Below are 20,229 nucleotides of genomic sequence, written 5' to 3'. Positions count from 1 at the left end.
TTTTAATGAACACACTCATATAAGGACAAGGAGGACTCATCTGAGTTCTGACATGTATCAACAAAATCAGTAAGTTTCTGTTTGGCTTATTAAAATATGTGATGGCCGTCTAGGCAGCCACACACATTGAGCCCGGTCTGGTAACCTTTTTCTTTATTTCAATTAATTCAATACACATTTTATTTGTAATACTTACCATTTCTTTTATAGTTCACATTTTTCTTAGCAAGTTTGGCTCCGTTATTAACTAACTGGGTGCACACTTTTAGTTGACTCATTCTTGTCACCTTGTTAATTTGGTTTATTTTCAGTTAATATGCATTTTCTTTGAGTTACTAGTTCCTGATCAGCCAGAGTATATAGTTTCCCTTGTGTGTCAGTTTGTTAGGTCAGTTAGTTTTCAGTTCCTTATGTTGATGTTCTGTTTATTTGACCTCTTTTATGGGCCCAGAACTTTTACTTTGGAATTTGTATTTTTTTTTTTTTTTTTTTGGGTAAAATTAAGTGTGAAAGATTTTTTCTTAAAAAACCTCCTGTGCTCTCTTCATCCTTGGCCTCGGCCCCTCACAAAATACAATAATAAAATTGCAGTCATGCTTTTATCAGACTTATTAAAGCATCTTTTGGTTATTTACAAAGAATTTTGTTACTTAAAAAACACATGAATCTACTTAAAGTTAAAACTGCTCCATGACTTAGTGGTTTCACTCTTGTTCTACACTGAACGTGGTCTTTCTTCATCCCAGACCTGCTCACAAAGTGACAGATTTACCATTCCTGCGAGATATACCAGAACACATCCTTCAGAGGGAACAAATCAGCCATAACCTGCAGATCATTCCACACACAGTGATAAGGACTTATTTGGGCATTTTAAGAGTTGTTCTCATGGACCTTTGTAATCATTTGGAGCCAAGTAGAAGGGTCCAACCCTGCTCCACCACACGTTCAGGTTATATCCAGCTTCTTAGCCTTTTTAGCCACTGGAATATTTCAGCAGGAGCTGTGAGACAGGGTGGGAATTTCAGTCGTCCATCAGCTGAGCTCTCCCATGAATCATGGATATCAAATCAACTGTACACAAAACAAAGTTTCCACAAACAGCTAAAGAACTTGTGGTAGTCAAGAGGGTTCGAACAATTATGTGATGTAAAAACATGTTCATAGATCTGATGTAGAGTTTTTTTTAAGAAATGTCTTAAAAATTATTTAAGAAATTTCTAAAAGATATTGGGGAAGATCCATCGTCTTCATTTTCTAAATCTTATCATTTAAATATAATTTGCACATGCTTGTCTATAATCCAGATATTGTAACTGTTGATTACTTTTATGTCCTCCTGCTTCATGGTATATTCATGTCCTCTAGTATCATTATGGATTTTATAAATAAAATCTTTTTGGAGGAAAAAAACGTGGCTTCATATTTTGTTTAATATTTGCTTTTATTGCTATATATAAATAAACAGAAGTCACATATTTAAAAGCTGTGTAAAACCAATCAAATCTGTTCCTGAACATGTAAATTTAAATGAATTTTACTGCATTTACATTTAGAACATTTAGAATTTTTTTTTAGCCTCAAGCTTTGGTCAAATGATGAAGCAGCTGCAGTAACGCCTGTCTGCCACCAGGTGTCACTGTTTCTCCTCACAGTGAAGCCCCAAGGCCTCAGTACAAAAAGAAAGAAAGTCTTGGAACATTTTGTGAGCATTGTTATCTTGAGATAATTATATTGAGATAATAATTGGATAAAACAAATAGGGCCTCTGTTAAACTTCAGAAAAACCAATGATGGGAAGTTAACAGAATAATGCTTGTCTCAACTTACTGTTATAGTTTCTGACCAGTCGGGACAATCACCAATTGAATTAGGTGCTACTGCTCATTCTGATAATCTTGTAAAATGGAAACAACAAAGCTAACAACAACTGGTTAAAGTATGTTATTATGAAAAAAGGTCAATTTCTAGTGATAATGAGAAAATGTAACTTCTCATCACATGAAAACATGGAGCTTTAACTCCATCATCCCACCAGAACTGTCTTTATGTTCCAACTTGCACCTTAAGAAAGAAAAAAACAAAACAAAACTTCCATCTTGATCCATGGATTAATCCTTTAAAAAATGTTTGTAAGCATCTCTTGTGCTGACTAAACTTTTTTTAGACCTACCTCCAGAAATCGTGAGATGTCCCTTTTGTCGTTGACACCCATGGCTACAACGTTCTCAAACATCCAGAAAAACGGACGATCCTCCCCTTCTTTGGGCTTAGCCTCACTTAGCAGGCGGTAAAACTCGAAGAACAGCCTCCCTGTGCCTTCTGAAGCAACAAAAGAGTCCAGTTACATCCTTCTGCTGTGATGTTGCAGTTTAGATGGAATTTACCCGATGGCACGGTGAAGGAAAAAAAACAGTTTCCATTCAAAACAAACAGTTAAATTTTCTTTAATGAGTTCTCATATTTAAGAACGACTTTTTGGCTTCACAAAAATGTATTGCAGTGTTTACATTCACAGCCCACTTTATCAGCTACACCTGTTCAATTGCTTGTGAATACAAATATGTAATCAGCCAATCACATGACAGCAACTCGGTGCATCTAGTCATGTCGACATGGTGAAGACGACTAAGGAGGAGGCGTGGCCTGGAATCAGAGGGTGTGGTCTACGCATGAGGTCGGTTTTGTTTCCTTTTCCTCATTCTGTTTTCTTTCTGCAGTGATTGTTGATTAGGATGATTTGGAGCACCTTGGCAGTTCTCCTGACTGTCCTTGAATGCCATCTGATGGAGTCTGCTGGCCCACCCCCTTCCTTCCTCCTCCTTAGTTGCTGTGACCATGTTTTGGTTGGTTGGCCTTGAGCTGTAGTAGTTTTGGTTGTATACTTCCATCCTGACACTTGACACTCATCCATCTGCTGACACACTGATACTTCTGACTTTCACTCCTCATATCTTTGTCTTGTTGGGCATCTCTTCATTTTTTAAATTAATTATGTTACGTTTGGCTGAAATCCCGCCTCGTTTCCGGTTTTGTCATGGCTACTGAGCCGGGTTGTGACAAAGCACCCCCTATGCCAAAATTTAGTTTTTCTGTTGAGATAATGCCAAATTAGGATTTTTAAAACAGCATCTGTAATAACACTATTTCTGGACACCCAATGATAAAAATTCTAAATGTAAGGCTTAGAAAATATCAGAAACGTCATAAATAAGGAGGATAAAGTTATGTTTGGTGGATTCGGTTTACCATCGTAACAAAGCATCTACACGCCCAATATCACCTTCTTTCATCCAGACAAAGCCAAATTTTAATATGGCATGAGTAATAACATTGTTGTTTAGACATCAATGCTTTAAAAAAATAACATGTTTGATAGCCCCCCCCCCCAAAAAAAAATCCCAAATTTATTTGTTAAGTCTAGGCTTTTTTTTTTTAACAACGATATGGTGACCCGCTGAAATTATCTTGGGTCCTCATGGTAGTCGGGACCCTCATTTTGAGAACCACTGCAGTAGAGCAGCTTTGGGATGTGGTGGAACGGGAGATTCTCATCATGGACGCAGCCAACAAACCTGCAGCAACTGTGTCCTGTCAACATGAAGCAATACTGTGAGGAATGTTTCCTACTCCTTGTTGGATCTATGACACCAAGAATTAAGGCAGTTCTGGAGGAAAAGAGGGGGCCCTACCTGGTACTAGCAAAGGGAGGTGGGGGCTGATAAAGCGGACAGTGAATATATGTAAATTGTTTGCACAAAATAAATATCACAATGTGAAGTTAATGTTTTGTTATGTCACCAAGATTTTTAAAAATATCCTGTGTCACATGATCAAACCTACAGTTTTATGTCAGAGTTAACAGACCCAGCTTATATGTGAAATGGTTTATCAGGTACCAACCATACAGGCCTTTTCTTGCAGGGTTCACAATTGACAGGTCATTGCAGGGACTTCCTCCGATGACCAGGTCGAATGGACCCCACTCCTGAATCTGAATGAGACAGAAATTCCACCTTTAATTAAACTTGTTAGTTTTACTTTGAAGACAGTTGCATCTTAGTTAAATAAATCAACCCGTACATTTTATTTTTACTGAAAACTTATAATTAGACTCTTAGTATTCAGTTACATGTTGTCTCTCTGTGATGGCTCTTTATCGATCAGAGGTCCCCAACCCTGGTTCTCAAGGCCCACTAGGCCCACCTGCAGATAGAGGTCTCCCTGCATCAACACACCTGATTCAAATTAAACGGCTCCCTGACAAGCTCTGCACAAATCTGCTAATGAGTCATTAATCTAAATCAGGTGTGTTGCAGAAGGGAGACATCTACCTGCAGGATAGTGGGCCTTGAGAACCTTGAGAGTTGGGGACCTCTGATGAAGTGATGTCTTCAGATTTCTTATTTTTTCCCAACAAGTAATTAAAAACTTAAAAGTAACTTTTACACGACAACCATAAAAATACTGAGAAAAATATGTTGATTTAAAAGGAATAAATCGGTGACTTTTTGGCTTGTAAAAAAATTCTGAAAACGATTGTTTTGTTTGTTGATTTATGTGGTTTTGATCATTTCAGCTCCATTTAAACTTTTACATACATGACCTTTGTTACATATACCTAAAGTTATTTTAAGATGTAAGAGGAAGGAATAACGGCAATGACAGGAAACAGGAAACAGCAGCGATGAGAGGCAGGGAACAGGAAGTGTGGAGGAGGTGTTTTCTAAACAAATTCAATAGGAATTTGACTTGTTTGGCACATTTCACGCCCTGTAAACTCATTGGCCCTCGTTAATAAAACGAATCTGGAAATGAGCGCACATCTGATCCCAGGAATGATCTTATGATTGGATTCACGTGTGATTCATAAAATGTTTGTATCTGACCGATCCCAGCGTACGAATGATCGGGCCTTGATAAATGCGGCGGCTGAAATCCATTGTCACTTACATGTTACGCCCTTAAACATTCATGTTCCAGAGGCCCTGACCAGTGAAATCAAACCACGGAGAGGAGATGTTTTGCCAAATGAAGAAACTCTTTGGAGGTCGAGATTAAAACCCCTCATTTGTGAGGTAAAAAAAGAATAAAGAGGTGCTGGCAGCTTAAAAACCAGAGCCAAAGACGTGAACAAAAAGGCTACAAGTAAGAGGATCACGAGGCAGTTAACAGCCTCACCGTTGTTGAACCGACTCCAGCTGAGTAAGTAGCCTATATATCGCCATGATTTATTGGTTTTTAATTTGGATAATAGCCGATGCCTAGTAAGTGAAAATCACAATTCTTTATTTTGCGCACTTGAAAACATAGGTATGAGTTTGTTTGCAAACACAGATCTCTGTTTGTATTTATCATTATTTCAAATTGTAGTGTATAATAATTTATGGGGCTATTAATAAATTTGATCTATTTTAATTGTCATATGTGGGCTTAGGCTGTTTATCATATTTGTTTTTTCCCCAAATCATTTTAAGTGCATTGGTGTGCACGCCGAGCTTATCAGTAAGCTATTTTATTTTATTTTATTGCTTTTGGGAATCCATTTTATTATGCTTTGTTGCAAATGAGTTCATTCTGAGTACTGAATATGTTTCTGCTTATACTTAGATGACTGTTTGAGGTTTGTTTAATAATTATTTTCAGGGTTTGCTGTTCTGAGATTTGATGGTAAATCGAATGCTACGCCCACGTCCAAACTGATAAATGCCGAGCCTTGCGTGGAAATGGTCGTGCACACAGTTTTCCGTCATACTTTCATTTGACAAATGAATAAATTAAGGCCAATATTTTTTACATTGAAGGTCAGTTTATGAATATTTAGACATGCATAAAGACCAAACAGTGAGGTAAACTATATTTTTAAAAAAGCACAGGTAAAGTTAAGGCTCTCACTCAATAACACAGAGTAAGTCAAACCCCCACCAAAAAAAACAAACAAATAAAAATAAAAATCCATTTAGATAAAAGGCTTTAAAACAATAAATAGGGGAAAAAACACAAGGGGGTAGCAATAAAAGTTTGGCCCAAATATGGCCCACACCTGCAGTTTAGTTTAGTTTTGATTTAGGGTGTTGACTCCATGTAGTTTTGGCTGCCAAAACGCAGTCACATGACCATCACATGTGGCCCAAGGACAATGCTGTAGTTTATATTCAGGCTAGCTCTGTACTTGCCAGTTCGGTAACTGAGCCATAAGCCATCAGAGGCTTAATTGGGTTGTACAGAAGGATCAATCCTTCATAGGATTATTATTGTATCTATCTCTCTCACACACTGCAGCATGACTAACTGTACCTTCTGCTTGAAGGGTTTTTTGAGCTGTAATAGCACTTTGTTACCACTTGGGGGCAGTCTCAGGAATAATGGCAGTATGAACTGCTTGTGTGTGTGTTAAACATTTTCCAACAGTAAAAATGTTAAACATAGATATTTTAATTTCAGAGCACTTTAGATCAAATTTAATTTAACCAAACAGGAAAAAAAGTTTTCCTTACATTTTTCTTTGTAATGTTCCGGACATCATGGACATAATGGATCTTTCCTTCATGTCTGACAACACCCACAGAGATTGAGTCTTCACACACCTCTGATGCCACATACTGGTCCACCTTAAAACCCAGATCTCTCAGAACAAGGTAGCCTGTATCCAAAATCCACCAGTTAGCAGAGTAAAAATAGCCTCATTCATTTATTCATTCATTCATTCATTCATTTATTCATTCGTCCATTCATTCATTCATGCGTACCAGTAGCAATGCCGTCAAACAGAGAAAGGACTCTGATTGGACGTCTCTGCTCTGCAGGGACTGCTGGGTAAATCTTCGGTTTTTCCTGGAGGGTATACAGAAAACATCTTAGGAAAAATCATTCCAAACAACATTTCAGGCTCAGACTTGAAATGATTTAAACAAAAAAACTTCACCATGATCAAGTCTTGATTTACAACATTTACAACTAATGAAGTGGATGTTACTTTATTTATCCCAGGGGGAAATTATAATGAGCCAGGTGGGCCACACAGGAAGGTGGAGTTTGGAATAGCATTAAAAAACCTCTTTGAGTACTGTGAGTAATCCACGCTGCTTTCCAGACAAGCAGCCCTGGGTCACCTTTTACCTGAAAGCCTCTTGAACACGAAGGAGGCGTTCAGGTCTGGTACCAGATGAAATGAGGAGGGTTTGTATCAATCAATAATCTAATCATACATATTTCTGATGGAACAAACTGCACAAAAACTGCTAAGAAATTTCACATTTCTGAAAAACACTAGTCTTATTTATGTAGTATAATATTATTGATTGTAGTTATCACATTTACAATGTCCACAGTGATTACATTATTGGTTGCTACAGGGTTCAACAAGACTGAGAGAAGAAACTGAAGGAGAGTAAAGACATGTACAAGAGAAAGTTAGAGTCTAGGCTCCAGGTTCACAACTCCAGGGAGGTGTGGAAGACATTGGCACTATCAGATGAGGGATCAGCAGACTGTCGGCTCCAGGAGGAGGACAGACCAGTTAAACCTGTCTTGTTTTTTAACAGGTTTAGTTCACAATCACCCTCAGGCCCTTCTCCACCTCCCACCTGGCTTCTACACCCCCCCCCCCCCCCCCCCCCCCCCCCCCTCTTATCTCCCCCAGGAGAATCCTGGGGACCAATACCCCAATCCATAAGTAAACAACCCTTCCCCAACTGACTGTGATTCGACAAAAGTGATTGACAGGTCACTGGAGGGGGACAGAAATGTCTTTCCAGACACACATAGATCACCAGTTGGAAGTAAATTTTTAAGCAGTTTCCTAGTCATCCTTTAAATATATTTACATTTGGCTGCACATCCCTAGAGGAGATTTTGTCTCTTTGCAAGTACAACTACTAATTAGATAAAATAACATGTGCATTCAACCACATTCAGAAACTTCTCAATATTCAAAGTCTGCCCGACCTCGGTTAGGAAAAGCCTCAGAGTTATCATCTCCCACATGTTCTGCTTCAGGCATGTTATTAGTAAGGATGGATGCACCGTGATTTATAACAGAAGCATGTCATTCTGGCTTACAAAACAATAATTCAAACGGCTCCGGTCTACCTCCAATCCTTCATCCAGAGCTACACTCCCTCTCGACAGTTACGCTCTGCCTGCCATGACAGCACCTGAGTCTAACTGGACTGACAGCAGTTTGACTACCACCTATTTATGATGTCCCATCTTGTTTGAATTCTTGCTTGTGTTGTTCTTACTCTCAAATGTAAGTCGCATTGGATAAAAGCGTCTGCTAAATGACTGTAGAATAGAATAGATTAGAATAGAATCACTTTCACTGGCACTAGATGACCCATCGTGATCCTCAGGAGGAAGATATTCCCCGGATCAGTGATGGATAATAGATGAGAAAGTATTTCATCTACAGTTAAAAAGATATGTTGCTGCTTTCTCTGTAATCCACTCTGCATTACTGATTTGGGGTCTTTCAAATGTGATTTCCTCATAAATAGACCCCCTCCCTTCTTTACAGTCTTTTAAGGATTTATTTAAATAATATATATTTATTTAATAATAATAATAATAATATAATAAGGTGTATCAGCAATTAGTACTATCCAGAAATCCATAATTCAAAGATTTGAAAAAAGGCATAAAGGTAAATATCTACCCCTTTATTTATAGATATGGAAGAATTAAAGCTACTCACAAACTCCTGTCCGTTGTCATTAGCGAATAACTCCTGCAGCTTCAGGCTCCAGTCGTGCCGCCGTTTGAGGACACCGTATTGCAGCGGAGGCTGGCACATATAACATCTCCATGGGTCGAGATACCGAGCGTTGTTAGATGCTCCGGGGTCCACTAAGATGTCCAGACAATCCACACAGAAACACCTGAAAGAGCACAGGTAGAAGGAGGGATAAACACATACACATGTTGGCAGGAGAAGGAGATACAACATTGTACGTACAGTGTGTTTATGTGTGTGTGTCAGACCTGCAGCAGTTGGCATTCCCACAGAGCAGAACTTCTCGACCTCCACAGCAAACAGTGCAGTAAGACTGGTAACCATCGTCATCATACATGTAGGACATCTCCAGGTACACGTCCTGAACGCAGAAAACACGTTTATAGAAACAAAGACTTCAAAAGGAATTCAGTAAGACTTCATCTGGGGAGACAAATCTCTTCTGATGCATCATCTTCAAACTTAACATTTCCCAATGAGTTGGGATGCAGCATCAAATGTAGGTTAAAAACAGATTTATCTTCAGGTGGCAAAAGTATACACACACTGCTGAAGTAAAACCATCCATGATGCTTGTGTTTACCTTGCATGTTTGGCACAAGCCTCCTTCAAACAGCGGGTGGAAGGTTGCTGCTTTCATCTTTCCACAAGACAGACAAAAGTCTGAACACACACAGAATTAGACACAAATCAATATACAAAACATCAATAAAAATAAGAAATTAACTCACAGGGCTGTAACTAGGTTACAGCAGCCATAATGAACACATGCAAGAGTCTTGACCTTCTATACTTCTTTTCATCTTCCGAACTTCATTCACCATTTGTTCTGACAGAAAAGAGGAAGGAGGACAAAATCTAAACATATACCACAAACAGTTCTACATATTCAGTGTTTTTGAACCGTGCAGTGACTATGACCTTTGACCTCTACCTCTGCTGTAGGACTCTTCAGGTGCGGCCTTGTTCTTGCAGAGACTGGCTTTGGGCCGCTTTGCACAGGGAACATACTCCGGTAGGGAAACATTGAGGACCTGGTGGTCCAGAGGGTTACTGCCTGAACGAGACACAAAGACAAACACTTTTTACTTTCACTGCCTAGCTAATTGCTTTCATTATTATTTGTAATTGCAATGTGAAGTTATGGTTCTCCTGCTTTGCTCACTGGCACTGTGTGGAGGTTTGAGGCCCTCCTCTCCTTTGGGGAGGAAGCCACCGTTAGCCCAGTCTAACATGGGTTTGATCTGGTCCTCTGGATTGTCAGACACGCATGGAGGAAAGGTCTCATCTGCTCGGACACTGGCCATCTGAAACAGCAACAGAGACGTTATCCAATGTGGGACACAGAAAAAACTTACCAGAACCAAAAACACAACTAGAAGAAGAATCAAAATCAGAAGTGTCAAACATACAGTCTGGGGGGCAAAACTGGCCCATCAGAGAGTCTAAACTGGCCTGTAAGATGAATTTGGAAAGTGTGGAAAATGACATAATAATTTGCCCACATTAGCTTGCTTTTTTGTTTAAATACGAAACATTGATAAGGCAGTTGGGGATAACTGTCCATTTCAGTTCCAGATACCTGTGATGAAGATCTGAGGTAAAATATTGCTGAACATTTTCCTTGAGAAAATTCATAATATGTTTTCTAAAAGGATAGTTAATTCTCCTCCTGGGGATCTTTCACACCGGTGGCTCTACCTGCTCTGTCTGTGTGGTTGTTGCCATGGTGAATGCCCTTGTCTGGGGGGTCCTGCACTGCAGCCCTGTGGCTGTGGTGTGGACCCCAGCCTGCCCTGACCTGGGTGGTTCCTGTGGTGGCGCCTTCTGTGGTCATGGGTGGTCTGACTTCTGGTGTAACTGGATCCCCAAGATATCGTTTCCTCACATCAGCGTCAAGCCAGATGTTTTCATTTTATTATTATTTTTATACTTACATGCAGTTCAGAGACAGTTATTAGTGATGGGAGTTCAGGTTTGTACAGTATGGGCGGGTGGTAGGAATGTACAAGCGCTTTATTTGTATATGTGTGAATTTGTGTGCCACTGTGCCTTTTTATTTGTTGTCTTATTCTTTGAAGTGTGAAGGCTTTTAAATTTTGTTTTTAATATGAATAATTTGTTTTTATTATGTACGGCACTTTGTGTTGCTTTGTGCATGAAAAGTGCTGTATGAATAAATTTTGATTTGATTTGATTTAATTAAATATAAACATCTTGACTCGATATGTTTGGAGTAAAACAAAGGGAAAATGTCTAGTTTTTATAATTTATAGGTTATTATGCTGTTATTTTACTTGTCCGGCCCACTTGAGGTCATATTGCACCATATGTGGCTGCTGAACTTCAATTAGTTCGACATCCCTGATTTAAATAATTTTTAATAAAAGTGTGGAAATCCTCTGTTGCAAGATTTTACTCAATGAAAGCATATCTTTTAAATTTATTTATTTATTTGTAAAAAAAATAACTTAGATTGGCTATTACATTTCCCATTTCATAAAATTGGTTAACTCCTTTTTACTAAAAGCAGTGAAATTAAAACATATTAATTTCCAACGTGCAACTATCTAATTCAAAACACCTGTACAGGCAACAATGAGAAAGGAGTCGGTAAAGTTTCTACAGTTTGAAAGTTACCTCGACTGCTTGGAAGATCGCCCTGCGGTACGAGGCTAGCTTCGTGTATGAAGTCTGGCTGAAGAATTTTGGGAAGGCAGTGATGGAGTCCAGCTTATCTGCTGAAACCTGGTTTCAGAAGCAAAAAGTGGAAGATAAACAAGGATGACTTCTTTTCAGACTCCTTCATAACGTCTTCTTTCCCTCTTTACCTCAGAGAACTTGCCGTCTCCAAACCACTGCAGCCATCTCATGCCATGGCTCGCCTGCCGCTTGCCTGTGGCTCGCCACGTCACTACAATTCCAGGCCACCAAGAAAAGCCCTTAATTTTCCCCCAAACCAGCTCGCCGATCCCAAAACCTTTGTTGTCCTGCAGGCGGTGGAAGTGAAGGACAAGAAAGACAAAGAATGAGATTCTCAATGTACTTTAGCAAAACAAATGACATGCTAAAATGCTAAACACTAAGCAACATTCTCTGAGCATAAACTAATTTTTCTAATCAAACACTTGTTTAGTCAAAGTTTAAACAAGGTTAAAGCAGGAAGACACATTTCTGATGGTGCAATCCAACCAAGTGTCAGGCCAGTGCACAGGTGGAATATGTATATCACCTACAACGGACAGAAACTTACAGAGGCAAAGAAGGAAAAGTTTGTATGAGAGTTTATGGATGAGGAGGAAGAAGACAAAGTGTTTAACCCAATTTTGTCAGAATTATCAGGACATTCAGAGGAGAAAACAGGTTTGTGTCTTGCTGTACAACACTTGAAACTCAGTTACACAATTACAAAACCATCTTTACAGGCTGTATCATGGGTGTAGAATTGGATAGTCCCAATTCTGGGACATGTCCCTGCCAACGTCTAGCAAGTCCTGAGTTGTCTGTACCATTTTCCGTGGCACAGCCATCAATGCCGTCCATCTGCAACAAGTGGTCGTTGCTATAAATCCCGCCTAATCATCTATTTCAACTTTTATGATTGGCTCTCTTCTCTTGTTTCTTGCTAATTTGAACGGCTGTCCCTGCTATCGCTCTCTGTTCAAAAAGCTAGCACTCATGGTTAGCATCAGCTCATGTCACCATCAAAAAACATATTTTTTTTGTTGAACATTTGAAAATTGCAGATTTACTGAGATGTAAAATAACCTTTGTGTTCCAGATTCAGTAAATGCTATTTTGACACAAAAACTCCTAAACTTGTGTATTTGAGTGTAAGACGACCCCATGATGGTTGTTTTGAATTCATTACATTAGTCTTTATTTGAAGTTATCGGACAGAAACAAGAAATTGCAGTTTGTATTATCTTGGTGGAAGGAATCAATTTGGAAACGAGAGAAAAAAGTTTAGAGCTCTGTGTTTTATTTTGCAAGAGATTTATAAAGTTTGGAAAGGTAGGTAATCTCTTAACCCCATAATTCTGCATGTTTTATATTTGATACATACAGTTTCTGAGACCTTTTACATCACTTTAGGATAAAAACTTGGCACAAAACCCTGTTGTGCACAATTCTTCTGCCCCATTAATACCCATTGGTTTCAGTTTTCCTTTGTCTTCTACCCCATGGTAGATACAATAATAATACAATAATGTTCTACAATAATTTAGACATATCATACAAGAATACACAATAAATATACCCAAAATTGAAATATTATTATTATTATTCACATTTTGTTAAATGTACAAGTTAAGACTTCAGATTAAAAATAATCTGACTTTTCTTCCCATATTTTTTCTGGGGTCTGGATTTAAAGGGTTAACACCAACATGTATCAACAATTATATAAAAAGAAAATAAGAAAGAAAAAAAATAACAAAAAGAACGAGGCTACTCCGCTAGACTCTGTCTGATTGGGAACATGGTTCAGTTGGGGGGGTGTAATAGTCTTCCAGGCCGAGATTGCATTCACACTGCACTTCTCAAATGAACCAGACCTTTTAAATAACTTGTTAACTCTGTGCCAGAGGTGGCGCTGCACCAAGAATTACAGAAGAAGACGAGACACATAATGAAGAAGAAAACTTGTTGATCTATTGGTAATGCAGAACAATTTCGGTTTCTAAACAAGGAACTGTCTTTTACTTAATTCTTCCACGTATGACAGCATGACATTTATCCCATCTAGAGCCACCTATCACCGCACACGTACATATGTTTTGGTTGTGTTTACCCACAGTGCCGTGAGCTAAACCCACAATGCGCTTTGTTTTGTATTCCGCTTCCCGGTTTTGGTCCGCTTGAAACGAACCAAGACCTGAGTTGGTAGACAGGCCAAGTCCGCTTCTTTAAATCAAATCAGAATTAGTTTGTGCATTGACAATACCCCAAAAGAAGCAGCCTTTTTGAGCAAACGGACTAGGATTTAAATCAAAAGGATGGTGTGAAAGCACCCTAAGTTTCCCTCCATTTTAGAGATAAAATCTCTCCTGCTGCTTGTCATCCCTTACAGCAGGCTCGTGCCAGTTACAGGATCAGGAGTGGACTTACATAATCAGACACCAAAGCACAAGTACAGTAAGACTTGTGTATGCAGAGATAAACAGTCATGCAGCGACATGCAGAAGACACACATGTATGCAGATCTGCATAAGTCTGTCCAAACACACACATCGTCTATGCTGTGCAGACCTGCAGCCATCCCAACTGGAATAAAACAACTAATACTGAGCAAACAGTCAGACGGCGTGTTTGTGGTTTCAAGCACCTGCACCAACAACAAAGCCAGGTGGAAAGGGTTCCATGGAGTTCTGTGAAGGGAGTTACCCTCCTCTTCACACCACTGCCAAACTTTTACTTCCCTTTTTCAAATATTTTCCTGCATCAACACAGCTGCCTGACCCCATTCTGTTTGTTCATCCTTCTTTCCACTTACTAAGATACTATATATACTATATATACTGTGTGTGTGTATATATATATATAAGCCTCTAATTATTTAGAGGCTTTGTAATTAATTCATCTTGATTAATCGCATTTTAATCACACACACACACACACACACACACACACACACACACACACACACACACACACACACACACACACACACACACACACACACACACACACAGCTTTTCACGTTTTATTCTCAGTCTGGTCGTGGAGCAGAGGTGAACGTCTCCTGCTCTGACTGCAGCTGTGAGCGTTGATGGACGGGGGAGGGACCTGGGAAGCGCTGGTGAGAAGAAGTAAACGTGCTTTCACATCAGTTTACAAAAGTCTCCAATAACACCAGAAAAAGTCTCTAGATTTGTCGCTAGATAAATAAATAAAGTAGCTATTTGTCATGATCTTGGTTTATGTTCTTGGATTTTTATTTATGGTCTTGTGATTAGTTCTGTTTCCAGTTTTATTTTTGTAATTCCAGCCCTTGTGTATTCTGTTAAACTTTCTGTTTCCTGTTCATTAGTCACCTGATTTGATTTGTTCATTCGCTTCATCTATTTCTCATTAGTCCCCTGTGTAGATACACCCCTCGTTTCATTAATGCACTGTCAATCCATTTGTAGTTTTTATGTATTGTAGTGGTCGTGCCAAGTTTAGTCTCATAGACTTCATGCCATGTTTTGTAGTCTTGTTTTTAGTATTCATGTCAAGTTCAGTTCATGTAGTTTGTGTTTTAAAAACCTTGTTCCTGCATGCGTCTGGCTACTGCCCCGTAAGCCTGTATTTGGGTCCACACCTTCCATGCCACACAACCCTGACAAAGAGCTCTGAGGTGTCCATCATAATCAGTGTACCAGAAACAGTGCGCTGACAAACGTTCCACATTGTTTGGAAAGCAAACTGTAGCTCAGGAGGAGGAGCAGTCATCTTCGGTGGATCGATTCCAGGCTTGTCAAAGTCAATGTCAAAGTGTCCTTGTGCAAAAAACGTAACCCCACGTTGCCCCCTGATGTATATATATATGTATATATATATACACTAGACTAGACTTACATTGTACTCTGGTTGGGTTTCAGAGCTGGAGGTGGTGCTGGTGCTTTGGGCTGAGTCTTTGGAGTCTTGTTCCATCAAATCCAGAGATGGGGTCTCTGGGGGACCGCAGGGGGGACCACAGGACCCCTGTGGAACTCCGGTAGGACCACGGGCACACTGAGAACACAGGACAGACTGCTGTGTATTTACAGAAAACTTCACCTGAGTACAAATCTGTTGTACAGGACGTTTCTTAAATGAAATGTCTACATTCAAGGACCTGCTGCATTAACAAAGTGAGCTACAATAGTGGAGGAAGTGTGTATTGTAGATAAGAAGTACAAACGTTCAAATGAAACTCAGGTTTAGAAGGATTAGCCTAAAAAGGTACCCACAACTTACAATATAGTCCAGGAAATTATTGTGTTTGGTCCAAAGATTTGCTCCCTCTATCTAGTTTGTACTTGTTTGAGACGAAGGGCGTGAAAGATGATACTCATTCTGCTTGGCTGCAAAAGCAGTTAAATCTGAGTTGAGAGCTGGTCTGAGTGATGCAGTTTCCACACACACTCTGCCGTTCTGCAGTGTTACAGAAATTCTCTAGAGGGATATTTCTGCAAAAGTATGTGTTTTTATTTTATCCTACAGAGAAGATCCAGTCAGTTTATTTGTAAAATCTCCTAAAGATCACAGCCGGAGATTATCTGAATTTAAGAGTTCATATTTTTATAGCAGTTAAGTTTGCCGGTCAGAACTGGAGATCTACTTTAACTACATTTCTTTTCCTTGTTGGCAACATCCATTTTATCTGGTCTACCTTATTTGTACTTGGTCGGACCCCCTTTTTCCTTCAGAACTACCTTAATTTTTGGTGTCAGAGATCATCAAAGTCTTTGAAATATTCCTCAGAGATTTTGCTCCCCGTTCCACCACATCCCAAAGCTGCTCTACTGGACTGAGATCTGGTGGCTGTGGAGGTCGTTGGAGTCCAGTGAACTCATCGTCATGTTCTAGAAAGCAGGTGGAGATGATCTGAGCTTTGTGACATGGTGCATTATCCTGCTGGAAGTAGCATCAGAAGATGCTCCACTGTGGTCATAAAGGGTCAGCAACAATACTCAGGTTGGCTGTGCTGGTTAAACCAGTCCATGCTGGTACTAAGGAGCCCAAAGTGGGCCAAGAAAATATCCTCCCACCATTACACCAGCAGCAGCCTGACGTGTTGATCCAAGGCAGGATGGATCCATGTTTTCATGATGTTTCCACCTAATTCTGAGCCTAGCATCTGAATGTGGAGCTGAAATGGAGGCTTATCAGACCAGCAACGTTTCTCCATCTTCTATTGTCCAGTGTTGGTGAGTGTGTGTGAATTGTAGCCTCAGTTTCCTGTTCTTAGCTGGCAGGAGGCACCCAGTGTGGTCTTCTGCTGCTGTAGCCCATCTGCTTCAAGGCTGGACGTGTTGTGTGTTCAGAGATGTTGTTCTGCAGACCTTGGTTGGAACCAGTGCTTATTTTACTTCCTGTTGCCTTTCGATCATCTCCAACCAGTCTGCTCATTCTCCTCTGACCTCTGACATCAACCAGACATTCTGGTCCAGACAACTGCTGCTCACTGGATATTTTCTCTTCTTCAGACTGTTCTCTTGAAACCCTAGAGATGGTTGTGTGTGAAAATCTGAGAAAATACTGAGACCAACAACCATGCCAAAATCCTTTTCCTTCCTCATTCTGATGCTCAGTTTGAACTTCTTTTCTTTTGTAACTGTATTTTTTTATCAACAAGGTGAGAGAACAGCTGTGTCACTAGGGTACATGTCATTTGTTAGAATGATGGAATATCTTAGACTTCATTGTCTCTAGTGGTGTCTCTATAGTGAGACATATATGCTGTCCATTTGTCCCATCTGGTATTGAATTCAGTTTGTTTTAGTCTAAATATATATGTGAGGGTTTCCATGTTGAAAATCTCCTCTGTTCCCACCCAGTTCCTCATAGCACGACCGTCTTCTCTGCACCATTCCCTGGTGATTCCTTACTTGGCCACAGATGGCAGTGTTTTAACCAGATATCTGTCCTCACATTGTACATTTTTCCTTTGACAGATTACATAGATTTAATATCACATGACATTGGGAATTTATAACCCAGTGTCTTTTCTAATCCATCTATCGTTCCTGTAATTCTACACTTCAGTCCATTCCTGAAAAACATGAGAATGATCTGCATTCTGCTTCCCACACTGTCTCCAGCATGTTTGCTGTAATGATAAAAATTTGTTTTTGGTTTTAGCGGTAATAAAAACCTAGCTATGTGTTTCCATTCTGGAGCTTGTTCACTAAACATCACATATATTAAACCGGTCTTCTTCAGTTAGAAGTATTTTACACCGTTTCACAAACCTGTCTCTTGTGTATACAGTGTAGAAGTTCCTCTGTTCTTTGCCAAACTCTGATATAATACTGAAATCACTCTCGCGGTTTAATTTTTTCATGCCTTACGCAACACTGCAGTCACTTTATTCATTTCCTCAGGGACGTCTGGTTTAATTTCTTTTCATTTTTCACCTTCTATTTTACTCCTGTCAATAATTGTGCAGTGCTGTTATATCTTTATTTATCCAATGTTAATACTCTTATCAACGGATCTTTTACAGTCATCAGTTTGAACTTCAACAAGTCATCTTCACCATGTCTACATGACTAAATGTGTTGCTGCCATGTGGTTGGCTGATTAGATATTTGTGTTGACTAGCAGTTGAACAGGTGGACTTGATAACGTCGTGAACGTAAGTAAACACACTGGGAATAAAAAGTTCCCAGTGAAAGTAAAAGGAGGGTTTTCTTCTCTGAACACATCTGTTGATCTGTTTTTCCTGCAGCCATTTTGCTTCAGTTTGGGGAATAATTCTTATTTACAGGAAGTTTTTTACAAACAGGAATGAAAAGAAGTCAAATCAACTAAATGACACTGAAATTTTGTACCACAGAAGGTTCATAAGAACTAGAAGCAGTATTTATGTATATTGTCATGGTGTTTGTGTGAACTGCTTTTACATTCACTGGTGATATACTTTGCTCCTGTTTGCGATTCTGTCTGCGAGGTTTGGTGTGTGTGTGCGGCGCCAGACCAGCCTGGTAGATGGTTCTGGGTCGAGGTGTCTGTCTCAGCCCGAACTGACCAGAATGTTTGTCCTGGAAGCAACACCCACACAAAAATATTCAAGGGACTGAATCACTTTACTGGTTAATTTATTAACATCCTGTGTGTCAGAGGTCGTACCTCGCTGCAGGAGCCCCAGCTACGTTCCTCCTTGTCCTGGCTCTTCCTGCTTCTCTTCCGGCTTCCCCTTAAAAACTGTTTACAGTCTGAGAAAAGAAGGAAGCAACATTATTGAGAAGAAGATGGAGAGATAGTGGCAACAGGGTTGTTTTCCATTTATTTCCAGAAAAGCATTGAAATTAAACAGGCTGATGACAAGGCGTTAAAATGGCTAAATTAAAGAAACAGAGTGAGAGCAAAAGTAAAAAAAAAAAAAAAAGGACAAGCAAGAAAGAAGATGAAGCTGGTTGGGGAAAAAAATCCACTCCATTAAGTATGTAAGACTTTCTATAAATCTTATAAATCCACCCATCCATTTTCTTGCTGCATATCTGGGTTCGGGTCGCCCACCTAAACATGGAAGCCAAGACTTCCCTCTCCCTGGCTACATTTGCCAGATCCCAAGGTGTTCCCAGATCAGCTGGGATGTAGTTCCTCCAGCGTGTCCTGGGTCATTCCCAAGGTCTCCTCCCAGTACAAAATGCCCAGAAAACGTTACCAGGGAGGCATCCAGGAGGCATCCTGACCAGATGCCCGAGCCGCCTCATCTGGCTCCTCTTGATGCGGAGGAGTAGCAACTCTACTCTGAGCCCCTCCTGGATGACCGAGCTCCTCACCCTATTTCTAAGGTAGAGCCTGGTCACCCTGCCGAAGAAACTCACATCAGCCACTGCACTTGTGATTTTGTTTTTGATCACTACCCACAGCTCGTGACCATAGGTGAGGGTAGGTTTTAATCCACCTGTTTGTAAAATGGCTGCATGAACTTTAATGATGGGTAGTTTTTAAATTTATGGTGGGAGTAGGAACTTCCACCAAACACAAGGTAAACACAACTTCTGACTCTGAAATGTGGCATGCATCTAAACCTAAACTCCAATAGTTTTTAGCAGATTTTAACAATCAACATTATTAATAATTTGTGTTTCTGCATTGTAACGACTCTTCACGTCTCTTATAAGCTTATCGTGGTGAGGATGTTCGTTTTCAGCAAGTTTTAGACATGTTTTTGACACCTGAAAGTGTCAATGGATACAGTAGTCGGGTTCCCCCAAAATGGCAGACAATACAGAGGTGACGTCACATGCACATTCTCTACAAAACAGGTTTCTAGGACCACCTTCGTTTACCTATATAATACTACCAAAATGAGGAACATCCTGTCTCAGAGTGAGGTAGAACAACTAGTCCATGGATTTGTTGCTTCCAGACTGGACTACTGACATTCCTGATTATTGTTCTGTCCCAAAAATGTTCTACAAAGTCTCCATCTGATCCAAAATGCTGAAACGAAAGGTTCTGTTGGGAAGTCATATTTCTCCAGTTTTATCTTTTCCTCATTGGTTTCCTGTTAAATCCAGAACATAATTTAACACTCCTCTACTTACATATAAAGCTCTTAGTGACCGAGCTCCATTGCACCTTTAAGATCTTAGAGTTTCAGATTTTCCCAAAATCTTGGTGACCCTTGGTTATCTCTTTAGTGCTGCTGCTATAGGCCGAGGTCACTGGGCGACATCCCATGATGCACTGGGTTCCTTGTGGCTCTCTTTACTCTTTATGTATAAATATGACATTGTTGTAATTAATTTGTGAATTGAATCTCAAAACCTTAGACATTATTGACCAGAAAA

At 39.8% G+C, this 20,229-nt stretch overlaps 1 protein-coding gene across 2 annotated transcripts in view; it reads right to left on the bottom strand.

Annotated features, from left to right (window-relative positions):
* dnmt3bb.1 (DNA (cytosine-5-)-methyltransferase 3 beta, duplicate b.1) overlaps positions 1–20,229 on the bottom strand; it is a 42,635-nt gene that overhangs the window by 5,964 nt on the left and 16,442 nt on the right. The window contains exons 4-18 of one of the 2 annotated variants that reach the window (XM_042003292.1): positions 18,557–18,642; positions 18,331–18,468; positions 15,299–15,454; positions 11,566–11,724; positions 11,375–11,482; positions 9,900–10,041; positions 9,669–9,791; positions 9,519–9,563; positions 9,318–9,397; positions 8,983–9,095; positions 8,696–8,879; positions 6,750–6,834; positions 6,498–6,643; positions 3,904–3,994; positions 2,174–2,322 (exon numbers count right to left, since the gene is read on the bottom strand). In XM_042003292.1, coding sequence (XP_041859226.1) covers positions 2,174–2,322; positions 3,904–3,994; positions 6,498–6,643; positions 6,750–6,834; positions 8,696–8,879; positions 8,983–9,095; positions 9,318–9,397; positions 9,519–9,563; positions 9,669–9,791; positions 9,900–10,041; positions 11,375–11,482; positions 11,566–11,724; positions 15,299–15,454; positions 18,331–18,468; positions 18,557–18,642 — 1,805 coding nt within the window. The remainder of the gene's footprint in view (positions 1–2,173; positions 2,323–3,903; positions 3,995–6,497; positions 6,644–6,749; positions 6,835–8,695; positions 8,880–8,982; positions 9,096–9,317; positions 9,398–9,518; positions 9,564–9,668; positions 9,792–9,899; positions 10,042–11,374; positions 11,483–11,565; positions 11,725–15,298; positions 15,455–18,330; positions 18,469–18,556; positions 18,643–20,229) is intronic. The other variant, XM_042003293.1, reaches the window with a different exon arrangement.

The sequence above is a fragment of the Melanotaenia boesemani genome, chromosome 13 (assembly GCF_017639745.1).
Source record: "Melanotaenia boesemani isolate fMelBoe1 chromosome 13, fMelBoe1.pri, whole genome shotgun sequence".
Taxonomy (NCBI): domain Eukaryota; kingdom Metazoa; phylum Chordata; class Actinopteri; order Atheriniformes; family Melanotaeniidae; genus Melanotaenia; species Melanotaenia boesemani.
This window is presented reverse-complemented; position numbering and strand designations above follow the sequence as displayed.